The 22,473-nt window shown below is 33.3% G+C and overlaps 1 protein-coding gene across 2 annotated transcripts; it reads right to left on the bottom strand.

The window, feature by feature from the left end:
- Positions 1 to 1,701: 1,701 nt before the first annotated feature.
- LOC123692690 lies at positions 1,702 to 16,731 on the bottom strand. Of its 2 annotated transcripts, XM_045637489.1 has the most exons (3): positions 13,510 to 13,726; positions 13,166 to 13,363; positions 1,702 to 3,830 (listed from the first exon to the last, which is right to left on the bottom strand). In XM_045637489.1, the coding sequence occupies exons 1-3, from the start codon at positions 13,584 to 13,586 to the stop codon at positions 1,769 to 1,771; spliced, it is 2,337 nt and encodes a 778-aa protein (XP_045493445.1). In that variant the 5' UTR covers positions 13,587 to 13,726; the 3' UTR covers positions 1,702 to 1,768. The 2 variants fall into 2 exon arrangements, with proteins under 2 accessions (XP_045493445.1, XP_045493517.1); XM_045637561.1 differs by lacking the exons at positions 13,166 to 13,363; positions 13,510 to 13,726 and adding an exon at positions 16,579 to 16,731.
- Between the last annotated feature and the right edge of the window lie 5,742 nt (positions 16,732 to 22,473).

The following is a 22,473-nucleotide window of genomic DNA, read 5'->3' as shown; positions in this document are numbered from 1 at the left end:
GTCAAATTTTTCGTCGGCGCCATCTTGGATTATAGTTTTGACCTCATATTCGATAATAGCTACCCCAAAAACCATGAAAATGACACCCATGACGAAAAGATGTAAAATTTTCGTCGGCGCCATCTTGGATTTCAGTTTTGACCTCATATTGGTTAATAGCTACCCCAAAAACCATGAAAATGACACCCATGACGAAAAGATGTAAAATTTTTGTCGGCGCCATCTTGGATTATAGTTTTGACCTCATATTCGTTAATAGCTACCCCAAAAACCATGAAAATGACACCCATGACGAAAAGATGTAAAATTTTCGTCGGCGCCATCTTGGATTTCAGTTTTGACCTCATATTGGTTAATAGCTACCCCAAAAACCATGAAAATGACACCCATGACGAAAAGTTGTAAAATTTTTGTCGGCGCCATCTTGGATTATAGTTTTGACCTCATATTCGTTAATAGCTACCCCAAAAACCATGAAAATGACACCCATGACGAAAAGATGTAAAATTTTCGTCGGCGCCATCTTGGATTTCAGTTTTGACCTCATATTCGGTAATAGCTACCCCAAAAACTATGAAAATGACACCCATCACGAAAAAAAGCCAAATTTTCATCGACGCCATCTTGAATTGTTTTACCCCACCAATCTATTCAACAACCCATAAAAAAGAGGATCTCAGGCAAGGTAATTTTAAAAACATAATTTTAAATTACAAATAATTGGAATATGAAACTTATACAGTTTACTCATAAAAAGTATCAAATATTTCAAATCACGAAAAAGACAGTGCACGCACAATAATCTTTTTTATTTCGTTTTTATTTTTGGCACGAGGAGCGATACACCCGTCCTTCCAAGAGCGCTTCTGAGCGCGGTCTGACGAACCGCGAGAACAAAATGTATGAAGAAATCGACAAGTATTTTTAATTTAGCTCATTATTGAAATAAAATTTTGATTTAGATTCATAAAAATTACACCATATATAAAGGACTATATATCCCTCAATAAGATATAGTTAAGAAGATAGATTAGGCTCTTAATTTTCCTAAAATGGTACCGGTTTAGACCCCATTTTTTTGCATTTTATGCGTTTATTGTGATGGAAAAAACGTATTTCAGCGACAATTTTGTATGACGTCGTACAATTTTTATAAGATGAACGTAGAGCTGAATATATTATCTTTAAATTAAGATATTACTATGTTCTCACGTGTAATTGCTTTAAGTTAAAATGGTACCGAAAAACAGCGTGTTTTTGTAAAAATACGTTATAGCGTCCTTAACAGACATTATCAGAAGTTGATACCAAAGTTAGCACCCTTATAATTATAGCTGCATCCACTGCCAAATGCATTTGGCAAAAGCATGTAGGTATGCATTTTAGGTAGTTAACTTTTCCCTGCCTCGTTCGAAGTACTATAATTTATGTAATTTGCTGATAGAAACGTATGTAACTGAGTGCGTTTTCAATTCAAAGATTTTATAAACAAGAGCAAAATCAAGTTTTATGTAACCAAATCATTAGATATAATAAAACGTATCTAGTGATAAAAATTTTACCCAATCTTAAGAGACTAGCAAGCAAGCAAGCCTGCTAGTCTCTTGTCACCGAAATAAATTTTACTTTTATTTTAAATTAAAGTTTTACTTTTAATTATTAATATTTAATTAACGATGGATATTCAATAAAACAACATAATATTTTAACAAAATTATAATATGTATTATTAAAATATTATAAAAACCATTTAATTACTTTAAATTACCTACTGTTCTGATTTTTGGTCTATAAAATAGGATCTCAAGAAAAATAAAGTATTTAATATTTTATCAGGATGATTGCTGAGTGTCTTATAAGCATGATTTGATGCATAGAAGTATTGTTCAGCTTCAGCTATGGCTGGTACAACAGATAATAGATATTCGTAAGCCGTCGTCAAGTACATTCCGCGACTACCCCCAACACTTTCATAAATACTGATTTCCCCCATAACTATACTTTTCAAATCTAACTGCTGCGACTTCAATTTTTTTGATGGTGATTTATCATGACATGTATTATTGATTTCCTTCTCTAATTGTTTTTCTATTGATAATTCTTCCTCGTCTTCTGCTCCTAACGGATCATCAAACGATTTTTCATATGCTTCTTTACGATTCGGTATTCCTTCTGCCTGTTCGGTGTCTTTTTCTTGCTTTAAACGTTTCAGCAATGATACTAATATGTCTACCATCTCATCAGAAGATGGTTTTACAAATGTATCATGATCCTCGTAGTTATTATAGGAGTAGCGATCGTGCAAATATTGCAATATACTAGACATCTTTGAACGCCGCTCTTTAATGTACTCTCTCAACTTTAATGCAAAATTTAGACTTGTATTGTTTTTCTGTTCATCCAATTTTCTTAACATAAATCTCAGTGCAGCATCTGCGGTTAGAAGATTAGCATTGGGTTTACACAATGCAGTAATTGTTGCTTTAATAACAACAAGACTGTCATGGGTTTCTGTCAGCAGTCGTAATTCTTCATCATTTATAAATAAATCCACCTCAAAATATTGTATACATTTTTGAACTAATTCTTTTAATTTCAAGAAGCGCCCGATCATTTCACACATCGAAGTCCAACGTTTTTTGCAGTCCATTAATAAATGAATTTCTTTACCGTATTTTTTTCTTACCAAATTTTGCAAATAAGCATTTCTTGATGTTGAGTTTTTAAAATAACGAACAAGTTTTCTTACTTTATCAATTGTGTCCCTGTATATTAGTTGCGGGTTAATTGAAATGGGTTCCCTTATAAGAAATGGATCGGTCATATCTATTTCATCCATAGAATCTTCATCGCTTTCATCTGAATTTATGTAAACTAAATTATCTGGTATTAATTCTTTTCGATATAGTCTATCAACTACAGCATGCTGTACTGCTTGAGCTAAACATAATTGTGTCTGATTTACAATAGAAAAGTCCACACCATTTGAAGTAAGTGAATCATCACAAGTAAATGCAATTATATCACCATTCAATGTTATGTCATATTCATTTAAATAAGCACTTACTTTTTTTAGAAATTCGTCAAATTCAATTGGCATTGTAACTTTAAAAAGACCTAGGTTTTTTGGCCCACCAAAATTTGGATTCTTATTGTGTATATTAATAGAAAAGTAAAACTGATTGCGTGACGTCTGATATTGTTGAAAACTTAAACAAAATTTGTAATTTTCATATTTGTAACACTCGAATTTTTCCTCCAATTCAGCCTTTATAATATAACCTTTTGCGGTCAATATGTTTATAACTTCTGCAACTGAAGTTGGCAGCTCAAATCCTACATTAGCAAAAAGGCAACGCAAATCCAACGACGTACAAAAATTGCTCAAAGAAATTCCATCCAGCGCTGCCATTCTTGCAATAAGTAACTTCATTGATTCAGATTCAGAACGATCATCTCCTTGTTTTATTTTCTTTGCAATAGGTTCATCATCAATAGATTCATCGTTTTGTACTTCACCTTCAAACGAGATCTCGGCTGTAATTGGTTCTTGCTTAACTATTACTAAATTTGTATCTAGAGTCATATTATGTTCTTCACTCTGGACTCGTGACGAGGCCTTTTCAGAACATTTTTTAGCAAAATCCAATTTGATCTTATGTCTCGACCGCAAATGTCCATGTAACCCACTCGTGGATGATCCGGATGTTTTTATAACTCGAGAACATATCTTGCACTTAGCAGACTGTCGGTCGCTGGATGTTAGAAAGTAATTCCACGTTGATGATGGATTTCGCTTCTTGCAATATTCTACAAACTCCTCTGTAGACCTGAAATTTAAACGATTTATTTGTGATAAGTTACAAAGTTATAATAATATGTAATATGTACAGAGTATACCTATACACTTTACAATAAACATGTTACAAGATTATTGGTTTGTTCACTGAGCCGAAATTATACTTTAAGGGGAATGGGAGTTGATGATGCGTAAAGGGCGCTACAAATTAATTAAACTCAAACTCAAACTCAAACATTTATTTATTCAATTAGACTTCTTCGAGAAGCACTTTTGAAACGTCAATACATATTTTTATCATTTACCACCGATTCGGAAAGCAGTATCTATGGAGAAGAATCGGCAAGAAACTCCATAGTTGCTCTTTTAAATCATTTCAGTATTACAATTTAATTTTACAAAATATGTAAGTAACCGTACGTATATATTATCATAATATGCCAAAGAACTGTCCTGCGGTTCTCACGCGACAACCCTCCATGGGTTTTTATCTTCCATATATTCCTTAATGCTGTAATAGGCTCTCTGAACTAAGACGTTTTTTACATAATTCTTAAATTTAGCACTACTAAACTCTTTAATACTATGAGGAATTTTGTTGTAAAAAAGTATACCTTGACCCATAAATGAATTTTTAACTTTAGCTAACCGGTAAAATGGCATTTCAATTTTATTTCTGTTCCTTGTGCCATAACAGTGTCTATCTCCTACTCTTGTGTGTAAGTCTGCGTTTTTGTGTACATATAAAATATTATTAAATATATACTGTGATGGTACAGTGAGGATACCAGTATTCTTAAAGAGATCTCTTAGTGAGTCCCTAGCACGTAAATTATATATAGAGCGTATGGCTCTTTTCTGTAATATAAATATAGTTTCAATATCTGCAGCCCTGCCCCATAGAAGAATTCCATAGGACATAATGCTATGAAAGTAGCTAAAATAAACCAATCTAGCCGTGTCTACATCGGTGAGATGCCTTATTCTTCGAACTGCATATGCAGCTGAACTAAGCTTAGCAGCGGTGGCGGCAACATGGGCCCCCCATTGTAACTTCTCATCTAGTGTCAATCCAAGAAAAACAGTAGAATCCACAGGGTATAATACCTCCCCGTTTAAAATAATATCCCTTTTTACCTTTTTTACATTTGGAAGGATAAATTCTACACAATTTGTTTTTTTTGCATTTAATAATAAATTATTAGCAGTGAACCAATTGGATATGCGTAAAAGAGCAGAGTTTACTTCGTCAACGTTTGAGTCATGTCTATCCACATTAAATATTAATGAGGTATCATCTGCAAACAGTACTATTTCACACATACCCTGCAAATAATAAGGTAGGTCATTAATATATACTAAGAACAAAAACGGTCCTAAGATAGATCCCTGCGGAACACCTATGTTAATCGGCGCACCGCGAGATTTCTCTCCATTAACAACAACGGTTTGTACCCTGTTCTGAAGATATGAAGCTATGAGGTCCTGAGATAAACCTTTAATACCATAAAAATTTAGTTTCCGTAATAGAGTGGTATGTTCTACACAGTCAAAAGCCTTAGAAAGGTCACAGAATATCCCTAAAGCATTCTTTGAATTTTCCCATGCTTTATATATATGTGACAAAAGAGCTATTCCAGCATCAGTAGTAGAGCGCCCCTTTGTGAAACCAAACTGTTTGGCGTGCAGTAAACCATTTGATACAAAATGACTACATAATTGGTTTAAAATTAATTTCTCGAAGACTTTGCTCAAAGTTGGTAAAATGGAAATTGGCCTATAGTTATTACAGTCTTCCTGGTCACCACTTTTAAATAAAGGAATTACTTTACTTAACTTTAATAAATCAGGGAATATACCACAGTCACAACATTGATTAAATATAAACGCTAAGTGGTTGGCAATGTTTTCTATAATATTATTTACTAAATTTACAGACATTCCCCAGAGATCACATGTTTTTTTTAAGTTTAATGTTTTAAAAGTTTTAACAATTTCCTCTGCAGTCACATGTCGCAATTCAAATAATACATTACACTCAGCAACATGGTCCCTCAAGTAGGACTCCGCAAGCGCTGATGACGAATTTAATTTTTCGGTAATACTAACAGGGACACTACTAAAAAAATCTTCAAAAGCAAGCGCAACATCAGCACTTTTGTCAATGACCCTACCAGCATTAACAAGTTTTATGGTACTATTTGATTGGCTTTTGCCCATTTCACCATTAATAATTGACCAAACCGTTTTAACTTTGTTATCAGAGTTGCGTATTTTATCTCTGACATACAAGCACTTGGCAGTGAAACAAACTTTTTTAAAAGTTTTTGAATAATTTCTAACATAACTAAGAAATGACATGTCTTTGTTATATTGCTTCATGCCATATAACTCATATAAAACATTCCTGCATCTGTGTATACTAGGTGTTGCCCATTGGCTAAATGGTAAATCCTTGGTAATACTTAAAGATTTAACTTTAAAGATTTTTTCAAACTCATTATGAATTAAATTAAAAAGATTTGTAAACATTTCACAAGGATTATTATGAAAGGATTGATCATTCAGGCCAGGCAATTTATTATTAATATTATCTCTAAATTTATGAATGCCTTTTTTAGTTATAGGCCTAACATTAATTCTTTTAAATGTAGGTATGCAATCCCATTCAAAAACTACTTTCTGGCCACAGTGATCCGAAGTCAGTGTATTGAGAATATTTTTTTCTAAAAAGTTACAATCACAGTAAACATTATCAATACAAGTTGCAGAACTAGGTGTAATTCGTGTTGGTTCATCAAAAAGTTTATGTAAATTAAATGATTGAAATAAATTAACTATTCGTGTTGCCGTTTGTGTGTGTGAAAGTAAATCAATATTAAAGTCTCCACATACTATAACCTTCTTTTCACTTCTGCTCAAACGCTTTAATATTTCTTCCATGACTGTCTCAAACATATTATAGTCACTGGAAGGAGGCCTATAAACGCAAACAATAATGTAACGCTCAAGTTCAACACAGGACAGTTCAATGGTGCGTTCTACAGATAGACTAACAATGTCAGTTCGTTCTTTGCATTTTACACTATTGTGTACAAAAATAAGAGAACCTCCATGAATAGCATGTTTCCTAAAGTATATACTTTTTAACTCATAATTATCAACATTTATTAACAACTGACATTGTTTAAGCCAATGTTCTGTTACACAAAAAACTTTAATACTATAATGATTTAAGAATAATTCTATTTCTAATAATTTGCTAGCCAAGCCTTGAATATTTTGATGTACAATGGAAAAAGGCTGCTTAGCTGTTGTCTTACATACTAGTTTAAATCTAGCTTAGGGCTAAATTTTCTGTCAACACTTAACCTAGGTTGGTGTATATAGTTACTACTACATAAAATTATAGTAGATCGATGGTCTGATACAGAACATGTACCAGACTGGTTAATAATTTTATATGCTATTAACATAGCAAGTTCTTTCTTATATCTAAATGGCAGATACACTGTATTCTTTGTCATACAAAAAGATTTTATACAGGAATTTAAGTCAAAATATATAAATGCATCACTATGATGATTTGTTAAATTATACAATTTCAAGTTAATATTATAGATAAACCTATATTGATTTTGTGTCAAACCAGGCAAATACGGTAATGTACACAACATAAATTTACATTTTGTCTCACCACTAATTTTTAACATTTTTTGAAATCCTATATCAATGTCATGTTTTTTTAAATTAAAACTATCTCCGTATAATATAATAACAATACTATTTTCATTAAAACTAAAATTATCTAATGAATTCATGATATATGTAAATGAACTATTAGGAGTGCAAAAATTAGTAACTTTATGCCCTAAGTTGTTAAGCAAAGCGCCAAAACCCTGACCTATATTATCTGACAACACAATAATTTCCTGCATGGAAAGATGTTTTGTTTTACTAGATGAAAGTGTTGCCGTTGGTTGAATACTATGTATGTTAGTGCAGTCAATGGTCTTATGGGGCGACGGTTGCTCATTGTCACTTATGGAACACTTACATACATAGTTATTGGTCAGAGACTCGAAGCGTTCCATATTTTCATTGCTTAACTTTAATATATAATCTGCCTCTTTTATGTGTTCATTAATTTGTAACTGGGCAGCAGAATATTTTTGGTTGAGGTCATATAATGTATCATTTAATGAGTCTATTTTCTCCTTAAGTTCTGTAGTTTCTACCTCATACATCATTTTATAATGTTCTAAGTCCCTATGATATCTATCTAACTCTTTCAAAAGGCTATTATTTTTAATTTGCAATTGTGCTACATTTTTTAATGAAAATCTATTTCTCATAACTGATTTAGTGCGTTTAATGAACCTACTTAATTTGAGATATTTTTTTAATTTATTATGTGAATTTAGCTTGATTTTTGTATTGTTTTCAAAGCCACTTAACTGTCCACATTCAAGCAGTTCACCAAGAAGACTGTTCGATGAAGTGCATAGCCGCTTGGAGTTATCTTCTTGAACCTCCATTAAACTGCATTCCAGCTCAACGATACGACTGAGAGCCTTCTCGTGGTCATTGGAACACTGTTGGAAGCTGTCAACAATGTCTTGGAGGGCTGTGCACTTGTTTTGGCTGTCTATATATTGAGTGTGGAGTTCAGCTAGCTCGGCCTTCAAACTTGTGTTCTTTTTTATAATTTTCTGGATTTCAAGTTCATGTTCCTCTCTCTCCAGCAAGAGTTGTTCACACAGGGATTGTGAAGCCTTTAAATCCTGTAATGTGGCCTTTAGTTTGTTTTCCATGTCTTTGGCCACCGCCTTGCGGGTCAGCATGTTGTAATTTTAATTGCTGAAACAGGTGAAATAGATGTTAAAAAATTGTATTTATGATGCAGTTATACTAAAAATTTACTTGTGTTAGATAGATAGTGAATAGATAAAAAGTAGTTTTTAGTAGAAATGAAGTATATTTTGTCTGGAGCTATTAGTTTTTGTCCTCTAAATTGCTTCCAACTTGTCAAGCAAAGTGAGACGATAACTATGCGCTCATGTATTTATTGTGACGTTACTCATAAAATATGAGCAGTGTTATTAGTTAAATGAATGGGAATGTTGTGTGTATCTTTAAATAAGATATATTAAAACTAGTACTCCCCTGGTTTATCCAAGACGAAATTCGAATTTGAATTTCCGTTGCCGTTGACAGCCACGTTATACAAAACGCAGCTTCAGTCACGTAATTATACGTATTTCACATGAAATAACACTTGTACGTTGAATATATAGTTTACTATTACTAATTTATACTGTTTTTGCAAGTAATTATTGAATTTAATATGATTTTTTAATTTAAAACTAAGGAGCTGATATTCACCTTTCCACCATTCAATTATTATTAGGTATCGAAAATATAAAAAACCTCACTGTATATCAAACTTCGCGCATCTTGCTGAAATATTTTAAACTCTGACAAAGTGGTTTAGTAGCTGACTAATGATTTATTATTAACGAATTACAACTCAAAGATCATACAGTCTTTTATCTTTAATGACTTATCATAAAAAATCTTTTAAAACAAAATTAATCGATATTTATGGCATCCTAATCCGAATAAATAAAACCGATTAAATTAAAAATAGGGTTTTATCGAAATAAAAAAACGTGTATTTAGTTTTATAAATTTATTCAAAAATAAGTACATTACAATATTTTCAAAGCCATCATCCTATCAAATTCATACAATGATTTCAGCGGGAATCTTTCAGCTCTTGAAGTATATTAATATATAATATGTACCATGAGTTTCGGTTCCATTTCTTTTTTCCAACATTTGTCATCTTGGGTAGAAACCACTTATTTTCACCCCTATCATGAAAACACACCTCTGCTTGCTCACTCTTTGCTTTCTTTTTCTCAGCCACCTTACACCTTACACCTTCCAGTGTGGGCACCGATAAAAGGAAAATAAATATCTGCAAAAGTTTTCAAGCGAACCGTGAACGTGTTTCTTCTAGGGAAGCGCGTACTATCTTAGGCCACAACTTGGTTTATCAAAATCCTAAAATCAGCAGACAGATGGGTTGTACTTATCAGACGAAGTCTGAAGCACTTGTTTGTATACCATACCAATTATTCTTTACCTTATTTTCTACCGTCCAATATCTTATCACGTTGCAGCATCATTTGCCAATCACTTCCAATCAACTAGATCGTAGTTTTAATAATATGTTTCTCTACTCTCGCACATATCAAACGATTTTAATGTTTGACAGCAATGAATAGAAGTTCGGCAGATGTTCGTCCCACTGATACAGTAGGTACACTAACCCCTGACAATTTTTCATAACCATCACGCACCATCTGCAAAATCATCAATCACAAGTACCTATATAGTTCAGGTAGATTATTAACTACCAAAAAATGAAGAATAGTTGTAAGCTGGGTATTTGAAAAAAAATTATTGATTTTCTTTATGTATTTTAAAACTGTATTATTATTAATATTGATATTTAATGCAAAAAAACTTCAAAATTTTTTTCAATTAAAAATTAACAATCAATAAAAATAACTACGTTAAGAAAACCGTGCACGGGCTTAAGACGAAATACAATCGTGTTTGTGCACCTTTTGGGCTACGCCCCCTGGGTGGAGCATAAGAGCGCGCGGGACGCTTCACGAAAATCCCCTCGCCATGCCACACAACTGAATAGATGACGGAAACATACGGAACTAACGGAGGTTCAATGAACTTTACTTAAATTCTTATATTCGCGCGGTTAAAGCCGAGTAAAGCGATCCGGCAACGTCTTTTCGTTGCCGGACCCATCGGACTAGAAAAACGACCTTTGTTCCTTTGCACGAAGGTCGATTTTTAATTGGTACAAGTCTGGTTACAAAAAGTGAGCTTGCGACTAATTTATTTTATGATGAAATGATTTGTTATTGTTAGAATTGTCGCTACCTATATAAGTTATTTGAACATCTTTGTAAACAAAATATTTTATAGTTTTTCGTCATGGGGACTTTACGTACAATATGATAATAAAAATACATAATAGACTTATGCTATTTACGTTTGGTTTTTTTTTACATAATATATATCATATTTATTGAAAAAATCAATAACAAAAAAATATTATTTACAATTTTGATTTTTTTTTAATAAATATATCCGACATTTTGATATATTTAATATCAGATATATGATATACTAGCTGTTCCCCGCGGTTTCACCCGCATTGCTCCGTTCCTGTTGGTCTTAGCGTGATGATATATAGCCTATAGCCTTCCTCGATAAATGGGCTATCTAACACCGAAAGAATTTTTCAAATCGGACCAGTAGTTCCCGAGATTAGCGCGTTCAAACAAACAAACAAACTCTTTAGATTTATAATATTAGTATAGATAATAAGATAGAATTTTGACATTTGATATATAATATAACATAACATAACAGATATTTTCGAATGCTGGTTTTGGTACTATTTTATTGTTCCAATGTTTATCTTCTTGATACGACTTTCATTTTTTCTTCTTCACCTTGTTCCGAAAATAAATATGTTTCTTGCTCGTCATTTTGAGCTGTCCTTGTACATTGTGCTGCTGAAACAACCACAATAAGTTATAATAGGAGAGAATGAATGAAACGAAAATTCTGTATAACAAAAAAAGATTTATAGAAAAATTCATTGATAAACCAATTATAATACCACGATTATTATAAAGATACTTTCATCACAAAACTAGAAAAAATTGCGCAGCTGTGTACGTTCCTTTGTCGCTTTATTATCCTAGCCCGTAATAAACTCGATTGTCGGCGTCATACACAGCAAACTTATATAAATATAAATTTATAAATATATTTTTTTTTAATTACTGATGTATTAAATGTAAAATCTAATCCCGCACGTCTCTCAAGAATTGAATGGAAATGGATGTGGATAAAGTTTCATTGATATTACTTTACCATTGTCCAAATGAAATTGATTGACCGTTTAATTTTTAGGAAACTTCACAACGTTTTTCTATCGAGGCAAATTTTTTCAATCGTGTTTCGGTTCCCGCACGTCACTAGACAAACTCTTCAATTAAATAAATCCATAAATAAAAAAAATCAAATTGGTAGTTTTTGAAGAAAAAAATTAATTCTTCGTGAGCTCAAAACGTCTGTTTTGGGTCTCATTTCACCTTAATACTAAGTGCTTAGTGTTTGGCACCGACTTCAAACCTATTAATAAATAGCACATCTAAATAATATGTGCAGTTATATTTATTTAATACTTTTTAGTGTGTTTTTAACACGAATCAAACGAGCCCAAACTCGATAAACTCGATATTACTGAGTTCCTATGGCCACCTTCCAATTCCATCATCAAATCAGCTCTATGTCATGATAATTTTTCTTCGCTATCTAATTTATATACGTATACAAAATTTCAGCTCAATCGGTTACCGGGTAGTGAATCAAAGATACTTGCAACATTTACAAATACATACAAAAATGCTCATAAAATAAAAACTACTGGCCAATTCGACATCATCTCGCATCGAACAAAAAAAGAATCACGTAAATCGGTTCAGAAACCTCGGAGTAATCGGTGTACATACATAAAAAAAATATACCGGCCGAATTGGTACCTTTTCCTTTTTTATGACGTCGGTTAAAAACGGTGCAGCTGTGTACATTCTTACTAAATTTTTAAGAAAACCGTACCTCCACTTATCTGAAAAATATGTATCACATAGGTACGTAGAAACCGTGATCGTTATTTTTAAGCTATTGCATAGCTTCTATCGCGGGCCTTGAACGCGGGGACCGAATCGAGAAATTCCGTAACAAAAAAACCTCACGCTCCCCACTCCAACGGGCTCGGAGGTGTGGCTTGAAGGCATTCTATGCAATAGCTTTACCGCGGCAGTCCCCGAGTGCCACACGTCTTTTTTATGTTTGAACTTGGCACTAAATCTTTTAATCTTGGTTGTAGAAAAATAAATCGGTTTCAGTACCTATAATTCGGTTTTGGTAAAATTTGGTTTCTTCTGGAAACAATCATCTCTATAATATTATATAGGTTTATATAAATTTCTGGATTCTCATAGTAGCTACTAGAAAGATTTGGAATAGAGTGAACTGCCATGATTGTAATAAGAGTTTATAGTATACATATATACAATATAGTAGCTATTTTTTATAAAGAAACGAAGTGAGAGAAAGAAAAGAAGTGTGACTATTCTAAGTACACAAGTGACATAAATATTTCTGCAATTGCTTGCTTGCAAAAATTCCTAGTGTGAGGAAATGTTTTCCCATTAATGTCTCATCATCTAATAAATAAATCACATTATATAATCTTACTCCATATTAATGTCTTCCGACTGATCAGCAACATCTTCTACTGGTTTAGTAATGTCTTCCGACTGATCAGCAACGTCTTGAACTGTTTCATGTTCCACTGGGTCTTGCACCTCGGCTGTGACCTCCGTCTGGCTAGCAGGCTGCTCTACCGGTGGCTCCACAAATTCATACTCAGGGAAGTTAGGTATGTCTCGAGTTCTAATGTAAAAATATACACAATTATAACTTTAAGCACTAATAAAAATAATTGAAATTGCAGTTTCAAAATATTAATAGACAGTATAACTATAAAAGAATAGATTTCACTTATCAGTTGAAAATCAGAATTGGCATGTGAAACTTACCCAGATAGGTTCATCAATTTTAGTTTCTTGAACTTCAGTTGCGAACATTTCTTCTTAAGGTTCTTTTTATTAGCCATTTTGACACTCAGCACTTATGTACATGTGTGGGTAGAAAACTCACGAGTGCCAAAGTATGTATAATGTATATAGAGTACTCACTCATTTTCTTTCACTATTTTTTCATCACTTTTTTCATTAATAAATTCACTTTGTTTATTCATATTTAATACACTTTATACTCAAGTTTTACGAGTACTATTCACTGTTGTACATGGATCATATATTATATACGTCTATACACTATTACTTTCTCACAAACAGCTGTTTACGTATTCGTCCAATTTCGGAACAGCTCGTCTCGATCCGTGCGAGCTTCGTACAGTCTACACCACAGGTCTACACGCATACGTCTAGTCGCACGCACCCAAACACCGTGCCGAAGTCTGCCGAACTGAAATGGTGTGAGACCCATTTGTAAAAAAGGCTTCAAAGAACGATTTTCGTGGGACTTACCTCCGCCATACTAGGTATCATACATATAATAGAATGCCCTGTCGGCCATCTTTGCTACGTCATAGCTACCCCCTCCATACCCCTAGGAAGTGACTGCCGCACTTTTTGTGTTCAGAAAAACATGCTGATTAAGTGAATATCAATAGTTCGTACGGCGGAGATAAGTCTTAAAAATCTCGATCATAAATCTAATAATTTGACTTGGCTAGTTTTTAGAACCTCACAAAATATATTTTAAAAACAGTATGTAAAACTAGCCACATCAAATTATGGGGTTCAATAGGTCATTAGTTGTTTCCTTTGTGAAAATAACTATATTATTCAAATTATAAAGTCATGTTTTGGAATAAACGTTGTAGTTCAGGATACATCGCCCATTTTTGCAAGTGACTACTACCAAGCTAATTTTCCGTTTGTAGCTTTATTTTGATGAGACACCGAATAATTTCGTGTACGAAAGTCTCGATTGTAGTAGACTGGTAGCTAACAGAGATAACAAGGATAAAAATTTTTGATTTGATGGTTCTCAAATATTTATTACTAACTGATTTTTTTTTTGTTCAATCAAGATAATTACCTAAATTATTCGAAAAAATATTTGTCCTACAAAATCTATGGTTGGTTCAAAGAGTCCCCCTTTCCAAAGTGTATCGATAACGAGGTCATCATAAATGATTACTAACAAGCTGATTTTTTTGTTTTCACTTAGTTAATGTTTATATAATTCAACAGACATATTGTCCTACAAATTGCGTAATAAATATTTGAGAACCATCAAATCAAAAAATTTTATCCTTGTTATCTCTGTTAGCTACCACAATCGAGAGTTTTGTACACGAAATTATTCGGTGTCTCATCAAAATAAAGCTACAAACGGAAAATCAGCTTGATAGTAGTCACTTGCAAAAATGGGCGATGTATCCTGAACTATTGTTCTCAAAGGGAAAATAAAACAATTGAGTTTTCAGTTCACCTAAGAACTTAATACTTCTTTGTAAATAAATTTCTGGACTGTCCATAGAACTTGGCACACTTTTAGATCTCATTTCTTTTTTTGGCAAATTAAGTCAACGATTGAACTCGGCTCAAATTTTTACATTTATGTTTTTGGTGTGATATCATTACTTTTTGTACAGAAAATTATTCTGCAAAGATTTACGATTTTTGTTTTTCGGTTTCTCTGTATGGTTTGTTTAGTATTATTTTCTATATTTTCTTGTATGTTATGAATGTCAGCGCACATTGCCCTGTCATTATCTGCAATTTTTTAAACTCGTTTTCTGTTTAAAAAATTACATGATTTTCTAAACATCCAGCGTGAATTTGTACACACTATTACCAAGATGCAAAGATCGTCGTAGAAGAATCGTCGCCTTACTCGATGACGTGATGGTATTGCCATGATGCGACCTTGAAATTTTACTCTAAACGCGCCTAAAGATGTTTCACTTATATTAATATTAATATTACGCAAATTGAATCATTTGGACCTTCGACGAAGCCTTCTTCCATTAAACTGAAATTAAAACTAAACTAAACACTCATAAATACAGAATAAAATATAAGTGTGAATATGTAAAATTATATATTATTTTTAACTGTATGAGCAATATTTTTATTACAATTTTCTTTTATTTTACGTTTAATAATAGTTTTGAATAAAGAAATCATGCAATCGAAGTAATCCGCCCTAGCGATACTAGCGCGAGTGAGTGTGATGTCAGAGGCGCATCAAATCCACAGATGTTTCGTGCTAAAATATGTAAACTTCAATAATCTATATCTCAGTCATTTATTGATGGATTTCAAAATTTTTTTCGGCCACTGATTAGTTTTGATATTTTAACATTATTATCGTGAATATAATATATAATATTGTAATACTGTGATAATATTTTCCGTTTTTATAAACTTTTCGATTTTTCCATACATACAAAATTAATGTCATTGAAAAAAAATGAAATACAGATAAATTTAGTATTTTCTGATATTTTCCTTTGTACACACACTATTACCTAGTTGATTACAAAATTTGAACTTTCTAGGTCATCTGGAAGTGGGTTAGGTTTTGTAGGTATATATCTATGAGTCAGTCTTAAAAATTTTGATTTTTGGACAATAATTAAAATTCAAATTATCTTGGTGTCCTCATTATATGTACCAAATTTTGTTTGTTTATGTTAAATTAGTTAAATAGTACCTTACAGTGTCTAATAATTGCAAAAAGTAGGTAACTACGTATACCTATAAGTATATTATTCAAAAATATTAAATAATAATAACTAAGTAGGTAACTGAAATATAATTAAGACACTTAAAAGAATATATTTTGTATAAATCCATTCCATATCTACCGATAACGCCCGATAAGTAATATGAAAACCGTGCGGCAAATGGCAATGGCGGCAATGAACTTGTCAGAGTCTAGAGGCAATCACAACATAGGTAATAGGTACATAAATATGTATAAACGCTTATAATCCGCAACACACGAACAATAAACACACAACAGATTAATAATGAATACAAAAATAGAAAAACAACACTCATACTTACATATTAAACAAAATGACGATAGATAAAGCGTGGTTATTACGTAACGCTTCAATACCGACTACTTCGAGACTCCCTTCTCGGTGAAACACCGCTACCCGTCCCCTTCGTACCGCGATCGGCATTGGAAAATGAACCTAGCGCGAAAAACCGAAGACTCCGTATCGCTTACCGCACCGATATTGACCGTAAACCGGTACCGGCCGGATTTATAAATAGAATGGTGACGCGCCGCCATTATTGTAATTATCGTAACGACTCAGTAAATATTATGTACTTAGATAGTATTTTGCACTTTTGCTGTTTATACTGAATGATAGTTGCTATTTAAAAATTGTATTGCAGAAGTAGATGGAAAAATTGAATGTTATTAATATAATATATATATCTATATAATAAAAAGGCGAAAGTTTGTATGGATGTATGGATGTTTGTTACTCTTTCACGTAAAAACTACTGAACCGATTACAATGAAATTTAGCACACATATAGAGGGTAACTTGGATTTTAACACATAGGATAGTTTTTATCCTGGAAATCCCACGGGAACGGGAACTATGCGGGTTTTCCTTTGCAAACGCGGGCGAAGCCGCGGGCGGAAATCTAGTCTAATATATTATATTATAAAGGCGAAAGTTTGTATGGATTTATGGATGTTTGTTAATCTTTCACGTAAAAACTACTGAAACGATTACAATGAAATTTAGCACAATATAGGGTAACTTGGATTAACACATAGGATAGTTTTATCCCGGAAATCCCACGGGAACGGGAACTATGCGGGTTTTCCTTTGCAACCGCGGGCGAAGTCGCGGGCGGAAATCTAGTAAAAAATATACTTATCTCGCTATTCAAATTCAAATTCAAATTCAAATTCAAATTATATTTATTTGCAAGAATGTAGTTACAGATTCTAGATGTTTTAATTACAATGTTATGTGGCTAATACATTCTACCCATTGATTGGGTGTGCAAATATTAAAAAACAAAGTTAATTAGTCTAATTATTTAAATGTACACACAATTCAATTTTCACAATTACGCGAACGCACTACGATTTACACGATATATCACTACACACTTCACGTCTTATCACACACAATTCAGTTTACACTACTTCAAAGTCATAAATTCTTCAATGTCATAAAATTGTTTTACCATTGACCAGTTCGTCAGTTTATTTTTGAAAAGATTTACTGGTAGTTCCTTAAAATTGTCCGGTATTTTATTATATATTTTAATTGCCATAAATATTCCACTGTTTTTAGCTTTGTTGATTCTACACGTTGGGAAATGTAATTTGTTTTGGTATCTTGTCAACATATGCGAATTTACTTATCCTTTCTTCTTAAAGTATTCCGGGTGATATTTTACAAATAAACATACTTCTCTTATGTACATGCAAGTTAAAGTAAGGATCTGTAATTTACTAAACAGAGGTCTACAATTTACTGTCTCTTTGGTTCAAACCGCACAGAGCTCTGATACATTTTTTTTGTGAGACAAATACCTTCCGCACATCACAAGATTGTCCCCAAAGATTATATTGTTTTATATTGTAGTTAAATAAAGATATTGTTTTATATTGTAGTTAAATTAATCTAAATTCTTAATTAATGGACTAAAAAATAATAATTAATGATATGCTGCTATAAAATCTTTTGGCTCATAAAATTTTAAAACAATAAATTCACAAAAGCATAACCACGGCATAACCTTATCTAGATTCTTAAGTAAAATAATTTTATGGGAGTTAAATAGTAAAAATAATGTTTTTCAATTTCAGAAGGAGTTCATAATACCGGATATAACGAGCGCTGTCTGAGATCCGCTGCTAGAGAATTGTTAGCCATTTCGCGCGAGCTTCAAGCGGCAACCATCCTGTTTGCATTACCGAAGAGTCCGAAGACGGGCTTCTAATTTTACAACCGACAATGTTCATTGTCTAAAATTTTTCAGGATTACCTGAAAATTAATGTTCAAAATTTAAATAAATACTTTTTTTTATAAGTATGCAAATAGAGATCTTGTTTTATCCTAAGCCTAAAGTTCAATCCTCTTTCGATAAAGATCTCGTCGATCAGGTTTATGAGTACATTTTGTTTATAAATTAATATAAACCTATAAAACCATCTGCTGCAAAAAATTTCTTTTCGACATAATATTTTGTAGTTAGGTCATAAAGTTAACAATGCAAAAATTTTTCGCCAGGCGCAAAAATACAAAAAGTGTAAACACACTATTAGCACGTTAAGTTTAGAAATCCTAGCGTACAGCAGAGAGCAGACGTCTTTATTAATTACTAGTGGTCCCCCCGGCTTCGCCCGTGGTACATATTTCGCAATAAAAGGTAGCCTATGGGCTATGCCCTTTCTCGGGTATCAAAATATCTCCATACCAAATTTCATGAAAATTGGTTCAGTAATTTAGGCGTGATTAAGTAACAGACAGACAGAGTTACTTTCACATTTATAATATTAGTATGGAAGTATGGATTATTCGAGTGATATCGCAACCTGCGATTCAATTATCTAATCTAATGCGAAATTTCGTTAACCGTATACCTAATAATTAAAATGAACACAGCTGCGCCGAAATGTCTTCAAACAGGTTATCACCACCCAAAGTGAAACAAAAGTATCTTGAATCAAAATATATAATAATGTTTTGGGTACGTTTAACCAGTAAGTTCATCCATTATAACATTGTTAATAAGTATTAGCATATAAGATTCTCATACACTATTGCATTGCTTCTCTCGCGGGCCTTGAGCGCGGGGACCGAATCCAGAAATTCCGTAACGAAAAAACCTCACGCTCCCCACTCCGACGGACACGGAGGTGTGGCTTGAAGGCATAGCATGCAATAGCTTTACCGCGGCAGTCCCCGAGTGCCACACGTCTTTATAAGCTATTGCATAGCTTCTATCGCGGGCCTTGAGCGCGGGGACCGAATTGAGAAATTCCGTAACGAAAAAACCTCACGCTCCCCACTCCGACAGGCTCGGAGGTGTGGCTTGAAGGCATGCTATGCAATAGCTTTACCGCGGCAGTCCCCGAGTGCCACACGTCTTTTTTTCCTCTGTGATGCTTAAAAAAGGAAATTCAACTGAATGCAATATCCAATTAAGTAACTATATAAGCAAAGTAGGTAAATTGCTAATAAACACTCTCATCATTGTCTCTATCTCAATTCTCAACCATTGAGTTACTATTATGTACTACGTACTACATACCTAGTGACTCAATGATCTCAACAACAAATTCACAGGATAAATCACATACTAATAATAAAATACACTATAATAACTACGTTTAGCATAAATATTTCTACAATCATTTTCTTATAATATGTACCTACTTACATAATATAACTAGCTACTTACTACTGTTATCTAAGTCTAAGTATATCTAGATTCTACGAATCTCCTGAAAGTTTCTATCAAAATAGGAAAGTGTTTTTTTGCAATTTAAACAAGCAAATTATGCCCATTGAAGTATGGCCATACCACCGGTTTCATAATTTTTACGAAATAATAATAGTTTAAAAAACTAAAAAACACGCTTTTTATAGAAAACCGAACTAAAAAATAGAAAATTTTATCAAATTAGTGTATTGTCATCGGTCCTCAATAAATCTACAAAGTTTGAACGAAATCTGGCCGTTTAAAGTGGGTCAAAATCGCGCCCAAAGAAGTCGGTTACAAACATACAGGTGAAGCTAATATAAAGCGTGTAATAAAAAGGAACAAAATTACAGTTAAATCAACCTATCTCAAAAACTATAAGAGATACTTTGATCAAACCAAAAATCGTTGAAAGAGTTAATTAGCATGCATCACCTCTATTTTTTTTAGAATTTTATACCCCGTAGTTATAAAAATAGAGGGGGGGGGACATACTTTTTACGACTTTGAGAGCTGATATCTCAAAAACCGTTCACTTTAAGAAAAATGTTTTTTAGAAAACTTTATATCATTTTAAAAGACCTTTCCATTGATACCCCACACGGGTATGTACATCGAAAAAAAAAATTTCATCCCTCAGTTACATGTATGGGGGGCCCCACCCCCAATTCTTTTTTTTACTATTTAGTGTCATATTTTTGTAGCGGTTCATACAACACATATTCCCATCAAATTTCATCACTGTAGTACTTATAGTTTCCGAGTAAATCGGCTGTGACAGACGGACAGACGGACAGACGGACAGACGGACATGACGAAACTATAAGGGTTCCGTTTTTGCCATTTTGGCTACGGAACCCTAAAAACTGTTTGTATGTAGTTACGTTTTGCACAAAAAAATCGAAATAATTCGAGTCCCAGGAAAGTACATACCTAGTAGGTACAAATAGAAGTTTGTATGGGGATGTACTAGTTCTACGCAGACGAAGTCGCGAGGAAAATATAGTGTATCTAATTGAATAAAATAAAGGAGTATGTACTTACTTATGTAATTATGTATGCAAATCCATTCCTAATATTGTTGACTAGCTTCCGCCCGCGACTCCGTCCGCGCGGAAAAATTAAGATTTATTTGTTTTCTACGTATTTTTCCGGGATAAAAAGTATCTTATTTTATGCCCAGGATAATAAGGAATAATTATACCAAGTTTCATCGAAATCGAACCGTTAGTTTTCACGTGATGCCTGAACATACAGACAGACAGACAGACAGACAGACAAAAATTTTTCTAATCACATATTTGGGCATGGTATCGATCCAGTAACACCCCCTGCTATTTATTTTTTTCAATATTTTCAATGTACAGAATTGACCCTTCTACAGATTTATTAGTATCTATATGTATAGATTTTCATCGCATGAGTGGATTGTTTCGTGTGCATCCGTAGGCTCTCATAAGTTTGGTTGTTGATGCAACAATTCGCTTGAATTAATAAATCTGAAAACAACACATAAAATAAATTTACATGACGATTGTGCATAATAAAATTTACAGTCGACTCTAAAACTTCATAGATCTATGCCAACAAAACGTTCCCAATGGGCATAGCTCATAACAGCTGCTTCTGAAGAGGCGTTGAAATATGGACCTTATAACACTCAGGTGCAAAACTGCATGAGTATTTACTTGAACAGGGCAATGTAGGGTGATCACAAGAACCAGTGTAAGTAGGCCCACGGTTTATGCATAATTGTTATTACATAATATAATAATAATTCTGTGATAATAATCATAATAGGTGTCCCACAACACATTAAATTCTCTAAAGGGTCTCTGCGTGTTGGACCTGGGTCCCCACGTAAGCCTTCCAAAGGACCGGGTATCTTCCTTCTGGTGGTACCCCGCGTGTATTATGGAGAGAATCATAATATAATAATTATCAGGTTCACGTTATACTAGGTTTCCGCCCGCGGCTTCGCCCGCGCAGTCAAAGAAAAACCGCATAATTCCCGTTCCCGTGGGATTTCCGGGATTGCGTCATTTTTCCGGGATAAAAAGTAGCCTATGTCCTTTCTCGGCTATCAAAATATTTCCATACCAAATTTCATGAAAATTGGTTCAGTAGTCTAGACAGTTACTTTCGCATTTATAATATTAAGTACCTATGGAGTATGGATTAACATAGACTACCTAGTGAAATCATCATTAGCAGTTAGTGTAATGGTGGAACCTCAACAGCTGTACCTATATTGAGCGACACAGTCATATTTCATGTGATGTCGGTTATTAATTCGGCCTACTCGATTACTTACCAATAATTGGCCGACACTGATATGCAACTGTCGGCTAATTAGCATTCAATGGAATTGTCGGCCTGTCGGCATCATCACGCGTTGTGCTCTGTTGTCAATGTGAAACTTGGTTCAGTTACACCGAACACGCCGCTGTATGCGGCAATAGATTTTTTTATTTAGGTTAATTTTATTGTTT

The sequence above is a fragment of the Colias croceus genome, chromosome 1 (genome assembly GCF_905220415.1).
Source record: "Colias croceus chromosome 1, ilColCroc2.1".
NCBI classification, from domain to species: domain Eukaryota; kingdom Metazoa; phylum Arthropoda; class Insecta; order Lepidoptera; family Pieridae; genus Colias; species Colias croceus.
The sequence above is the reverse complement of the archived record's forward strand: the minus strand, read 5'-3'. Positions and strand labels throughout refer to the sequence as shown.

Bases quoted from the DNA above. Each gene is read 5' to 3' on its own strand.
- LOC123692690 (XM_045637489.1), bottom strand. From the start codon at position 13,586: ATGGCTAATAAAAAGAACCTTAAGAAGAAATGTTCGCAACTGAAGTTC. The intron at 13,364-13,509 runs GTAAGTTTCACA...TTTTTACATTAG, and splicing joins AAATTGATGAACCTATCTGG to AACTCGAGACATACCTAACT. The intron at 3,831-13,165 runs GTAAGATTATAT...TTTAAATTTCAG, and splicing joins TCGGAAGACATTAATATGGA to GTCTACAGAGGAGTTTGTAG.